At 53.0% G+C, this 14,094-nt stretch overlaps 1 protein-coding gene and 1 long non-coding RNA gene across 3 annotated transcripts in view; one reads left to right on the top strand and one right to left on the bottom strand.

The window, feature by feature from the left end:
* Positions 1 to 14,094, bottom strand: part of adcy5 (adenylate cyclase 5) — a 531,201-nt gene that overhangs the window by 184,427 nt on the left and 332,680 nt on the right. The window contains exons 4-5 of the mRNA XM_070875264.1: positions 5,464 to 5,575; positions 4,342 to 4,469 (exon numbers count right to left, since the gene is read on the bottom strand). Coding sequence (XP_070731365.1) covers positions 4,342 to 4,469; positions 5,464 to 5,575 — 240 coding nt within the window. The remainder of the gene's footprint in view (positions 1 to 4,341; positions 4,470 to 5,463; positions 5,576 to 14,094) is intronic.
* LOC139259689 (uncharacterized) overlaps positions 1 to 14,094 on the top strand; it is a 180,907-nt gene that overhangs the window by 97,601 nt on the left and 69,212 nt on the right. The window lies entirely within an intron of this gene.

Genomic DNA, 14,094 nt, shown 5'->3' on the forward strand with positions numbered 1-14,094 from the left:
ACTGCTGGCGTACATATAATAAAAGGATCATGGAGGCAGGATGGGGGTGCGGGAGGCCAACCTGCTCCCAGGGGTCGGGACGTCAATTCAAATATTATAATGAGGCTGGAAACCCCTTATTTTATCAACATTTTGTTTTAACTGCACATGGATGGGTTTCATACAATTCGTGAAACCCAGCAGTTAAAGCGAGGCGGAGGCTGCTGGATCCAGGAGGTAAATGGCTTCATACCTCTCTCCTGGATCCAGGGTCCCTGCCCCTAACCCACCCCTGCAATCGGAGACTCCCTAACGAGGCTTCTGATCTGCCCTGCCCACCCCCACCACCCTTGCACCCCCCCCAACCCCCACCCTCATATCCCCCAGCCTAACCCTCGCACCCCCCAATACCCACCCCCGCCCAACGAGGATGCTGAGGCTGGTCACAACCCTCTGGTGGTGGACCCCGATCTTTTCTTCACCTACCCTGATAATCCAGGCCCAATCTCTGCCCGAACCCCTCTCAATCCTTTTAACAGCAATGCCTGGCCCCCAATTTGTTGGCCGGGAAACACTGGGTAACAACCCCGATTCCTGATCATCTCCCCCACCAAACTCCCCCCCAACCCCCAACCCGATCTTCTCCCCCCAATCCTCTTTCCCCCCCCGATCCTCCCCACACCCTGATCCTCTCTCCCCTAATCCTCTCTCCCTCCCGATCCTCCCCACACCCTGATCCTCTCTCTCTCCTCCCAATCCTCTCCCCTCCCCCCCGATCCTCCCTCCCCCAATCCTCTCTCCCCCCGATCCTCTCCGCCACCTGATCCTCTCTCCCCCCGATACTCTCCCCTGCCCCAATCCCCTCCCCTGCCCCGATCCCCTCTCCCCCCGATCCTCTCCCACACCGATCCTCCCCCCCCCCCGATCCTCTCTCCCCCCCGATCCCCTCTCCCCCCGATCCTCTCCCCGCCCCGATCCTCTCCCCCCCTGATCCCCTCTCCCCCGATCCTCTCTCCCCCCAGTCCTCTCCCCCCCATCCTCTCTCTCCCTGATCCTCTCTCCCCCCGATCCTCTCCCGCCCCGATCCTCTCCCCCCCCCGATCCCCTCTCCCCCCGATCCTCTCCCCTGCCCCAATCCTCTCCCGCCCCGATCCTCTACCCTCCCGATCCCTTCTCCCCCCGATCCTCTCCCCTGCCCCGATCCTCTCCCCACCCCGATCCTCCCCCCCCGATCCTCTCTCCCCCCCGATCCCCTCTCTCCCCGATCCTCTCTCCCCCCCCGATCCTCTCCCCCGCCCCCGATCCTCTCTTTCCCCCCCCGAATCACTCCTCCCCCACACACGCATCCATTTAACAGTGGGCCCTCAAGTGAACGCTCCCTCCCTTCTCAGTTCAGCCAAAGGCCTATCTGCCCGCAGCAAGCCAGCCTCTCAATCTGGTTGACTACGGGCGGGAACCCAAGGCCTCACATGCAAATCAGGCCCTGTCGGTAAAGTAGGCAGAGCCTGCAGGGTTCCCTGCTCCCAACCTGCCTTCCTCCACAAAATCCCGGCCAGACTATCCCATGAGCAACTTCAATCATTTATATATAATTTATATAAACCAACTGATGCCCCATGTATAGACTCGTACAGCACAGAAGGAGGCCATTCGGCCCATCCTGGCAGTGTCGGCTCTGTGAAAGAGCTGTCCACTTAGTCCCATTCCCCCGTCCTTTCCCCACAGCCCTTCAACGTTTCCCTGTTCAAATATTTATCCCATTCCCTTTTGAAAGGTCCTTTTAAGGTCCCACATGGCAGACTAATTAGAAAAGTAAAGGCCCATGGGATTCAGGGCAAAGTGACAAGTTGGATCCAAAATTGGCTCGGAGGCAGGAAGCAAAGGGTAATGGTTGACGGGTGATTTTGTGATTGTTTCCAGGGGGTTCTGCAGGGCTCAGTGCTGGGGCCCTTGCTTTTTGTGGTATATATCAATGATCTAGACTTCAATGTAGGTGGTTGATAGTGAGGAAGAAAGCTGCGGACTGCAGGAAGATATCAATGAACTGGTCAGGTGGGCCGAAAAGTGGCAAATGGAATTGAATCCAAAGAAATGTGAGGTAATGCACTTGGGGAGGGCTAACAAGGCAAGGGCATAAATTGAGGTGCATAAAATTATGAGGGGCCGGATAGAGTGGATAGGTCAGGCCTATGCACCATCATCATCATTTTAGGCAGTCCCTCGAAATCGAGGAAGACTTGCTTCCACTCTAAAAGTGAGTTCCCAGGTGACTGAACAGTCCAATACGGAATTACAGTCTCTGTCACAGGTGGGACAGACAGTGGTTGAAGGAAAGGGTGGGTGGGGAGCCTGGTTTGCCGCACGCTCCTTCCGCTGTCTGCGCTTGATTTCTGCATGCTCTCGGCGACGAGACTCGAGGTGCTCAGCGCCCTCCCGGATACTCTTTCTCCACTTAGGGCGGTCTTGGACCAGGGACTCCCAGGTGTCGATGGGGATGTTGCACTTTATCAAGGAGGCTTTGAGGGTGTCCTTGAAGCGTTTCCTCGGCCCACCTGGGATTCGCTTGCCTTGTAAGAGTTCCGAGTAGAGCACTTGCTTTGGGAATCTCGTGTCGGGCATGCGGACAATGTGGCCCGCCCAGCAGGGCTGGTCGAGTGTGGTCAGTGCTAACCCTTAACAGAGAGGTCAACCAGAGGGTATAGATTTAAAGTAATTGGTAACAGGATCACAGGGGATTTGAGGAGAACTTTTTTCACCCAGAGGGTGGTGGGGGTCTAGAACTCATTGCCTGAAAGGGTAATAGAGGCAGAAACCCTCATCGCATTTAAAAAGTACTTCGATATGTACATCAACCTACAGAGCTACGGACCAAGAGCTGGAAATTGGGATTAGGCTGGGTAGCTCTTTGTCGGCCGGCACAGACACGATGGGCCGAATGGCCTCCTGTGTGGTAAATTTCTATAATTCTTTGAGAGTAACTGTTGAATCTGCTTTCACCACCCTTTCAGCCAGTGCATTCCAGGTCATAATAACGCACTGTATTTAAAAAAAATTCTCTTAATCAGCCCGTGTGTGTATATGTATATATATATATATATATGTGAATGAAATATTTCTACGTGCATGTTTTTTTAAACAGATAATCCCCAACGATGCCAAGTTTTAAAAGCCTGAAATTGCACAAGGATAGGAGAGGCAGGGAAAACAGATCACGTCAGGAGTTGCACTCTTGACATCCTGGGAAAGAACAAGCTTAGTGTGTGGGCAAACATTCAGTCCCCTACTGCTGTTATCAGGCCACCTTATGCCTGCTAGGTTGTCACAGCTCTTAAACTCCGAAGCTTTCTCACATTGTGGTCTTATAATGCGTGGTGGATGACTTGTTATTTTAGTAAAAAAGACAGCAATGTGATAATGACCAGATGAAGTACTTCTGGAGTGTAGCTGCTGTTGTAATGTAGGAAATGCGGCAGCCAATATGCGCACAGCAAGCTCCCACAAACAGCAATGTGATAATGACCGGATAATCTGGAGTTTTTTTTGTGATGTTGATTGAGGGATAAGTATTGGCCAGGACATCGGGGATAACTCCCCTGCTCTTCTTCAAAATAATGTCATAGGGGTCTTTTACGTCCAACTGAGAGAGAAGACGGGGTCTCGGTTTAACGTCTCATCCGAATGACAACACCTCCGACAGTGAGGCACTCCCTCAGCACTGCACTGGGAGCGTCAGCCTAGATTTATGTGCTCAAGTCTCTGGAGTGGGACTTGAACCCACAACATTCTGACTCAGAGGCGAGAGAGTGCTGCCCACTGAGCCCCAGCTGACAATTATAAGAACATAAGAAATAGGAGCAGGAGTAGGCCATACGGCTCCTCGAGCCTGCTCCGCCATTTAATACAATCATGGCTGATCTGATCATGGACTCGGCTCCACTTCCCTGCCCTCTCCCCATAACCCCTTACTCCCTTATTGGTTAAGAAACTGTCTATCTCTGTCTTAAATTTATTCAATGTCCCAGCTTCCACAGCTCTCTGTGGCAGCGAATTCCACAGATTTACAACCCTCTGAGAGAAGAAATGTCTCCTCATCTCAGTTATAAATGGGCGGCCCCTTATTCTAAGATCATGCCCCCTAGTTCTAGTCTCTCCCATCAGTGGAAACATCCTCTCTGCATCCACCTTGTCAAGCCCGCTCATAATCTTATACCTTTCGATAAGATCATCTCTCATTCTTCTGAATTCCAGAACTTTCAGTGAGATTCCACGAAGACATAGCCAGAGACCGAACACCTCCCGGTGCGGGGGTGTGGGGGGAGTGGCGGGGGTGTGGGGGAAGGGGGCAAAGGTCACCATACTTACGAGATGGCTTCAATCATGTCCACCCCCATCTCGACGCAGCAGTGTGCGTGGTCGGCCCGGGCCTCAGGCAGGCCCGAGACGCAGTAGTAGCAATCGCCCAGGATCTTAATACGCAGGCAGTGGTTCTCCTGCAAACAACAACAACAACTTGCGTTTACATAGCGCCTTTAACGGAGTGCAATGTCCCAAGGCGCTTCACAAGATGTGTTACGAGGTAAAAAACAATGTGACACCGCGCCGCACACGGAGAAATTAGCCCGGCTGACCAAAAGCCTAGTTTTAAGAGGTAGGTTTTAAGGAGCGTGTTGAAGGAGGAAAGCGAGGCGGAGGGGTTTAGGCAGGGAGTTCCAGAGCCCGGGGCGTAAGGCAACAGAAGGCACGGCCAAAAGAGAGAGAGAGAGAGAGAGAGAGATGCAAGTGGAACACGGCTGGAGAAGTTAAAATGTTGCGACTGGAGAATAGCGTTTCCCTTTTAAGGCTTTTAATGTCTCTGCAAGATCCTACAAATCACCTGGGAGGACAGACGCACCAACATTAGCGTCCTCGACCAGGCCAGCATCCCCAGCATCGCAGCACTGACCACACTCGATCAGCTCGGCTGGGCAGACCACATTGTCCGCCTGCCAGACACGAGGCACCCAAAGCAAGCGCTCTACTCGGGACATCTTCACGGCAAACGAGCCAAAGGTGGGCAGAGGAAACGCTGCAAGGACACCCTCAAAGCCTCCCTGATAAAGTGCAACATCCCCACCGACACCTGGGAGTCCCTGGCCAAAGACCGCCCTAAGTGGAGGAAGAGCATCCGGGGAGGGCGCTGAGCACCTCGAGTCTCATCGCCGAGAGCATGCAGAAACCAAGCGCAGACAGCGGAAGGAGCGTGCGGCAAACCAGACTCCCCACCCACCCCTTCCCTCAACGACTATCTGTCCCACCTGTGACGGGGACTGAGGTTCTTGTATTTGACTGTCCAGCCATTTTAAGAGTGGAAGCAAGTCTTCCTCGATTCCGAGGGATTGCCTATGACGATGATGATGATGAATAATGACCAGAGGCCCGGACAACTGCTAGGAAGAGGGCGAAACGCAGGGGCGCAATGGTTCACCCCGGGCGGCGCTCACTTACTGCCGCGAGCTTGTCGAACCTGGCGAAGAGCTCGTTGAGTGTCATGACCAGCTCCTGCGCCGTGCACTGCGAGGCCAGGCTGGTGAAGCCTTCGATATCCGCAAAGAGGATGCTGCAACAGACAAAAAGGGGAGAGAGAGGGAGAGAGAGAGAGCAGGAAAGTCATTTTAATCGTGAAATTGCAGAAGTCCCGATTTTTTCCCCCCACCTTAGCCCCCAGAGAAAGTAAAAGTTCAAACCATGAGGTGAAGAGGGGAGGGGCGAGGTGGGTGATGGGGGGGAGGGGGAGGGGTGAGGTGAGTGGGTGATGGGGCGAGGGGCGAGGTAGGTGATAGTTGGGGGGGGAGGGGCGAGGTGAGTGGGTGATGGGAGGGAGGGGGAGCGAGGTAGGTGATGGTTGGGGGGGGGAGGGGTGAGGTGGGTGATAGTTGGGGGGGGAGGGGTGAGGTGGGTGATAGTTGGGGGGGGGGAGGGGTGAGGTGGGTGATAGTTGGGGGGGGGGAGGGGTGAGGTGAGTGGATGATGGGGGGGGAGGGGGAGGGGCGGGGGGAGGGAGAGTCACAGAGAAGACCGGGGAGCTTCAAAGGCAGATACTAGATTTTTAAACAAGCCTGCGATTCAGTTGTGCAGCGGTATCAGACAATGAAGTGAATCTTGTTAAATCTTACTGGGGTGAATGCCTGTCGTGTCAGGCGGTTTTAACTTTTCGAACACCAAATAAGTTCAATCCCTTTCTCACCCGACCACAACAACCATACACTTACTGACGACAGTTTAAAAAGAAAAGGAACTTGCATTTATATAGCGCCTTTCATGACCTCAGGACGTCCCAAAGCCCTTTACAGCCAATGAAGAATTTTTTGAAGAGCAGTCACTGTTGTAAATATAGGAAATGTGGCAGACAATTTGCGCACAGCAAGCTCCCACGAACAGAGGTATCATAATTGTTATGTCTTCAATAAAGAGTCAGACTAGATACTGCAAGCTCAAAGTAAGTTGTGATCGTAGTCCTTTATTACAGATCTCAGAGTGCCTCTCCAACCTGTGAGGCCTCCTTATATATAGGTGCTCCCAAGGGATTGTGGGACTCCAGGGGATAAGCCCTCTGGTGGTTAGACATGGTATTTACAGGTTTACATACATAACAATACTCCCCCCCCCCCCCAAAATCAATAGTGTAACTATTTACAATGTGGAGTCGATCTGGGGCCTTCCTTTCCCTGGTTGATCGTCTCGGTGCAAATGCTGGTTTTGGTGAGTCGTTTGTTGGTCCTTCGCTGGGCTGCTGTACAGCTGGCCTTGCTGGGCTGCTAGGGGTGGTGAGTCCTGCTGGGCTGCTGCGGGTGATGGGTTCTGCTTCGTGGTCAACCGCTGGGTCGGTTGCCACTGGTGTGTGTGTTGGAGGGTCAAAAAAGGTGGAGTATATCGTGGGTTGTTCTGGATAGTCCGTGAATCTGAGTTTGGTTTGGTCCAAGTGTTTCCTGCAGGTGAGACCATTTGAGAGTTTGACCACAAACACCCTACTCCCCTCTTTGGCCAAAACAGTTCCAGGGGACCTTGTCCATAGTTCAACACAAAGACAGGATCATTTATCTCAATTTCGCGTGACACTTTTGCGCTATCATGATATGTATTCTGTTGAAGCCACCTGCTCTCTACCTGTTCTTGTAGCTTGGGGTGTACTGACGAGAGCCTTGTCTTAAGTGCCCTTTTCATGAGCAGTTCAGCGGGAGGGACCCCAGTGAGCGAGTGGGGTCTTGTGCGGTAACTAAGCAGGACTCGGGATAAGCGAGTCTGCAGTGAGCCTTCAGTTACCCTTTTCAAGCTCTGTTTGATTGTTTGAACTGCTCGTTCTGCCTGACCGTTGGACACTGGTTTAAACGGGGCAGATGTGACATGTTTGATCCCATTGCGGGTCATGAACTCCTTGAACTTGGCACTGGTAAAGCACGGCCCATTGTCACTCACAAGGACGTTAGGCAGGCCGTGCGTGACAAACATGGCCCGTAGGCTTTCAATGGTGGCAGTGGACGTGCTTGCTGACAACCACTAATGGGCCCAAGAATGGGCCTGCATAGTTGACATGGACCCTGGACCACGGTTTAGAGGGCCAGGACCATAAACTTAGTGGCGCCTCCCTGGGTGCATTACTTAACTGTGACCATGTATTACATTTGTGCACACAGGACTCTAAGTCTGCATCGATACCGGGCCACCACATGTGGGATCTGGCTATCGCTTTCATCATTACGATGCCTGTGTGGGTGCTGTGGAGATCACTGGTGAAAGTGTCTCTGCCCTTTTTTGGCACAACTACCCAATTGCCCCATAGGAGGCAGTCTGCCTGTATAAACATTTCATCTCTGCGCCATTGGTACGGCTTTATTTCTTCCTACATCTCTAACGGGACACTAGACCAACTCCCGTGGAGCACGCAGTTTTTTTACGATGGACAGTAAGAGGTCCTGGCTCGTCTGTCGGGCGGTGACGGGTGATTGCTCATACTCGAATGCTTCCATTACCATGACTAAATCTACAGGCTGTGCCACCTCCACCCCTGTGGTGGGCAATGGCAGCCTACTGAGAGCATCAGCACAGTTTTCTGTGCCTGGCCTGTGGCGGATGGCGTAGTTGTATGCGGACAACGTGAGTGCCCATCTCTGGATGCGGGCCGATGCATTCGTATTTATTCCCTTGCTTTCAGAAAAGAGGGATATCAGCGGCTTATGGTCAGTTTCCAATTCAAATTTGAGCCCAAACAGATATTGATGCATTTTCTTTACCTCATAAACACAGGCTAACGCTTCTTTTTCGATCATACTGTGGGCCCTCTCAGCCTTAGACAGACTTTAGCTTGTTGCAATACACACCCGACCCCATACGACGACGCATCACATGCTAGTACCAAATGTTTACATGGATCGTACAACACAAGCAATTTGTTTGAACATAACAGCTTCCTAGCTTTCTCAAAGGCATTTTCTTGGCTTTTACCCCATACCCATTCATCTACTTTACGCAGTAAAGAGTGTAGGAGTTCTAACAATATGCTAAGACCCGGTAAGAAGTTACCAAAATAGTTCAGGAGTCCAAGAAACGACGGCAGCTCCGTCATGTTCTGTGGTCCCGGTGCGTTCTTCATTGCCTCCGTCTTCGAGCCGGTTTTCCTGATGCCGTCTGCTGCGATTCTTCTCCCCAGGAACTCCACTCCAGGCACCAGGAAAATGCAGTTCGAGCGTTTTAGCCTGAGCCCCACACGATTGAGTTGACTAAGAACCTCCCCCAGGTTCTGCAGGTACTCGACGGTGTCCCGACCTGTGACCAAGATGTTGTCCTGGAAGACCACGGTGCGCGGGACCAACTTCAGCAAGTTTTCCATGTTCCTCTGGAATATCGCCGCGGCCGATCGAATCCCAAGTGGGTATCTGTTGTAAATGAAGAGAGCTTTGTGCGTGCTGATGCAGGCGAGGCCCTTCGATGATTCCACCAGCTCCTGCGTCATCTAGGCCGAGGTCAAGTCCAGCTTCGTGGTAAGCGTGTGCACCCCATATACCTCTGCCTCCTCGGTCCGAGGCTCTGGTTCGTCATGATCCACCATGGATCTGTCCTCCTCTGCAACGTGGTGGTTTACATAATTAGCAGGGTTTGCAGCTCGCCTGCACATACGTTGGAGGTGTCCCATTGTTCCACAGCCCTTGCAAACGTACCCTTTGAAGCGGCATGAATGGAAACGATGATCACCCCCGCAGCGCTAACAAAGTGTTAATGACCTTGTATTCACCACCCTTGATGGCGGACTCTGAGTCATCTGTGGACGTGCAGCTGCAGGCATGTAAGTCCTGCCATGTACATTTCGATTCAAAAACAAGGTTACTTTGTTCACAGTACTTGCAGCAGCACTCGTGTGCTGAGAAATTTGTTTGGTATTGTCACTGGTGGCGATAAACGCTTGGGCTATCGCTATGGCTTTACTCAAGGTTGGGGTCTCTACAGTCAAACGTTTGTGAAGTATTACTTCATGGCCAATGCCAAATACAAAGAAGTCCCTGAGCATGTGCTCCAAGTGTCCTTCAAATTTGCAAAGGCACCTTAGCTCGGCGACGTAGCTCGCCACTTCCTGGCCTTCAGACCTCTTGTACGTGTAGAACGGATACTTTGCCATCAGAACGCTTTCTTTCGGGTTTAGATGCTCCCGGACCCGTGTGCACAACTCATCGTACGACTTGTCTGTGGGTTTCGCTGGAGCGAGCAGATTTTTCATGAGGCCATATGTTGGTGCCCCGCAAACGGTGAGGAGGATCGCCCTTCGTTTGGCAGCGTTCGCTTCTCCTTCCAGCTCGTTGGCCACGAAGTATTGGTCGAGTCGCTCCACGAAGGTTTCCCAATCATTTCCCTCCGAAAATTTCTCCAGGATGCCCACGGTTCTCTGCACTGTTGTGGTGAGGTTCGTCATCTGTATCTCGTCACCAGTTGTTATATCTTGAATAAAGAGTCAGACTAGATACTGCAAGCTCAAAGTAAGATGTGACCGTAGTCCTTTATTACAGATCTCAGAGTCCATCTCCAGCCTGTGAGGCCTCCTTATATACAGGTGCTCCCAAGGGATTGTGGGGTCCCTTGGGACTCCAGGGGATAAGCCCTCTGGTGGTTAGACATGGTAATTACAGGTTTACATACAGGTGCAGCAGGCGGTTAAGAAAGCAAATGGCATGTTGGCCTTCATAGCGAGGGGATTTGAGTACAGGGGCAGGGAGATGTTGCTACAGTTGTACAGGGCCTTGGTGAGGCCACACCTGGAGTACTGTGTACAGTTTTGGTCTCCTAACCTGAGGAAGGACATTCTTGCTATTGAGGGAGTGCAGCGAAGGTTCACCAGACTGATTCCCGGTATGGCGGGACTGACCTATCAAGAAAGACTGGATCAACTGGGCTTGTATTCACTGGAGTTCAGAAGAATGAGAGGGGACCTCATAGAAACATTTAAAATTCTGACGGGGTTAGACAGGTTAGATGCAGGAAGAATGTTCCCAATGTTGGGGAAGTCCAGAACCAGAGGTCACAGTCTAAGGTTAAGGGATAAGCCATTTAGGACCGAGATGAGGCGAAACTTCTTCACCCAGAGAGTGGTGAACCTGTGGAATTCTCTACCACAGAAAGTTGTTGAGGCCAATTCACTAAATATATTCAAAAAGGAGTTAGATGTAGTCCTTACTACTAGGGGGATCAAGGGGTATGGTGAGAAAGCAGGAATGGGGTACTGAAGTTGCATGTTCAGCCATGAACTCATTGAATGGCGGTGCAGGCTCGAAGGGCCGAATGGCCTACTCCTGCACCTATTTTCTATGTTTCTATGACCAGTTATTTTTCTTTTGTGATGTGGGTTGAGGGATAAATATTGGCCCCGGGGAAAACAGGGATAACCCCATTGCTCTTCTTCGAAATAGTGCTGCGGGATCTGAGAGGGCAGATGGGGCATGAGTTTAATGTCTTGTCTGAGGTTGTACTCAGCATCTGTAGGCTCGTGAACGGGGCGGGAGATTACCAGGGTTCTTACTCCCGATCTTTGTCGAGTGTTACACTGTCGAATGTACCATCTTTCAGATTTTTAAAATTTATTCACGAGATGTGGGCGTCGCTGGCAAGGCCGGCATTCATTGCCCGTCCCTAATTGCCCCTTGAGAAGGTGGTGGTGAGCCGCCTTCTTGAACCGCTGCAGTCCGTGTGGTGAAGGTGCTCCCACAGTGCTGTTAGGGAGGGAGTTCCAGGATTTTGACCCAGTGACGATGAAGGAACGGTCGATATATTTTCCAACTCAGGATGGTGTGTGTGACTTAGAGGGGTACTTGGAGGTGATGGTGTTCCCATGCGCCTGCTGCCCTTGTCCTTCTAGGTGGTAGAGGTCGCGGGTTTGGGAGGCGCTGTTGAAGAAACCTTGGTGAGTTGCTGCAGTGCATCTTGTAGATGGTGCACACTGCAGCCACAGTGCGCCGGTGGTGGAGGGAGTGAATGTTTAAGGTGGTGGATGGGATGCCGATCAAACGGCTGCTTTGTCCTGGATGGTGTCGAGCTTCTTGAGTGTTGTTGGAGTTGCACTCATCCAGGCAAGTGGAGAGTATTCCATCACACTCCTGACTTGTGTCTTGTAGATTGTGGAAAGGCTTTGGGGAGACACTTGCTGCAGAATATCTGGGGTCTGACCTGCTTGTGTAGCCACAATATTTATGTCGCTGGTCCAGTTAAATTTCTGGAACATGAGACGTAAAACCGAGGTCTCATCTGCTCTCTCAAGTGGACATAAAAGATCCCATGGCACTATTTCGAAGAAGAGCAGGGGAGTTATCCTCGGTGTACTGGCCAATATTTATACCTCAACCAACATCATTAAAAAACATATTAGCGGGTCATTATCACGTTGCTGCTTGTGGGAGCTTGCTGTGCGCAAATTGGCTGCCGCGTTTCTCACACTACAACAGTGACTACACTCCAAAAGTACTTAAATGGCTGTAAAGGGCTTTGGGATGTCCTGAGGTCATGGAAGGTGCTATATAAATGCAAGTTCCTCCTTATTTTTTAATAAGTGCATGGTGTTGTGGTCGGTTGAGAAGGGGACTGGAGTCAGTTGCGACACTCACCCACCTCCCAGGTGTGACAGGTGTGGAGGGGGGGAGACGGGGGTGGGGGCGGTTGGGAGGAGGGCCGCAAGAATATCCCAGAATGGGGCCAGGGCACTCCAGGAAACATACGAGCATACAAAATAAATGGGCAGGAAAAGACCAACGGATCCGTTAAGCCCGCCTTACACCATGATGGTCGAATCATTGTGATTGAACACTTCTACTCTCTCTCCCTCTCCCTCCCCCACCCCGACCTCTCCCCTCCCCTCCCCCTGCCGACCTCTCCTGTCACCTCCCACTAACCTCCCCCACCGACCTCTCCCCTCCTCTCTCTGACCTCTCCCCTCCCCTTCCCTCCCCTCCCTCCCGACCTCTCCCCTTCCCTCCCCCCCCTCCGACCTCCCCACTTCCCTCCCCCCCGACCTCTCATCTCCCCTCCCCTTCCCCCTGACCTCTCCCCTCCCCTCCACTCCCCCCCTGACCTCTCCCCTTCCCTCCACCCCCAACCTCTCCTCTCCCTTCCCCTTCCCCCCTGACCTCTCCCCTCCCCTCCCCCGACCTCTCCCCTCCCCTCCCCCTCCGACCTCTCCCCTTCCCGCCCCCCCCGACCTCTCCCCTCCCCCGACCTCTCCCCTCCCCTCCCCCACGACCTCTCCCCTTCCGTCCCCTCCCGATCTCTCCTCTCCCCTTCCCTCCCCCCCGATCTCTCCCCTTCCCTCCCCCCCGACCTCTCCTCTCCCCACCGATCTCTCCCCTCCACTCCCCCCGACCTCTCCCCTTCCCTTCCCCCCTGACCTCTCCCCTCCCCTCCCCCCCGACCTCTCCTCTCACCTCCCATTCCCCCCTGACCTCTCCCCTCCCCTTCCTGCCTGACCTCTCCCCTTCCCTCCCCCCTTGACCTCTCCTCTCCCCTCCCCTTCCCCCTGACCTCTTCCCTCCCCTCCCCTCCCCCCGATCTCTCCCCTCCCCTCCCCACCCGACCTCTCCCCTTCCCTTCCCTCCCCCCCCGACCTTTCCTCTCCCCTCCCCTCCCCCCGACCTCTCCTCTCCCCTCCCCTTCCCCCCTGACCTCTCCCCTCTCCTCCCCTCCCCCCGACCTCTCCCCTCCGCCCCCGACCTCTCCCCTCCCCTCCCCCCACCAACCTCTCCCCTCCCCACCCCCCACCTCTCCCTTCCCCTCCCCCGACCTCTCCCCTCCCCCTGACCTCTCTCCTCCCTCCCCCATGACCTCTCCCCTCCCCCAACCTCTCCCCTCCCCTCCCTGACCTCTCCCCCTGACCTCTCCCCTCCCCTCTCACCTCCCCCTGACCTCTCCACCCCACTGACCTCTCCCCTCGACCTCTCCCCTCCCCTCTCACCTCCCCCTGACCTCTCCACCCCACTGACCTCTCCCCTCGACCTCTCTCCTCCCCTCACCCCCCCCCCACCCTGCAACCATGTAATCTGGAAGAGGCAGAAAGCCAGAGGAAAAAAAAATCTCAGGGCCATTAAGAGAAAAATTACTCTGTTAAAATTCCTCTTCAAAAACCCTCAGGTGAATGAAAAGAGCAGCTGGGGGTGGGGGGGGGCGGAATGAGAGGACCAGATCAGGGTGGTAGGGGGTCTGTAATAAACAAACGAGACCTCTGTCTATCTGAGAACCATTGTATAGGCCACAATATCTGCACAGGATCACTGGGTGACTGAATCTGTCACTGCTCAGACCAAGGCAGGAGAATCACAGACACCCAGAAATGTGTTTAAACTTAGAGAGAGCGTTCAACAAAAACATCCATCATTTATAGTCCATTGCCAAAATCTAATGCTTTCTGTGCTCATCCAGGATTTAGCCCAGCCCTGTTAAAATGTACGAGCACTGGCCAACAAAAAACTTATATATACATATATATATATAAATATATATATATCAATTTTAAACACTTTTAGGAAATGTGTTTAGGCATAATCAGTCCATGGACTTTCAATACATTAACTGCCCCGAGTTCAGCTCTAAACGCCCCTGAATTAACCCTTTCAC

This window comes from Pristiophorus japonicus, chromosome 3 (assembly GCF_044704955.1).
Source record: "Pristiophorus japonicus isolate sPriJap1 chromosome 3, sPriJap1.hap1, whole genome shotgun sequence".
NCBI classification, from domain to species: domain Eukaryota; kingdom Metazoa; phylum Chordata; class Chondrichthyes; family Pristiophoridae; genus Pristiophorus; species Pristiophorus japonicus.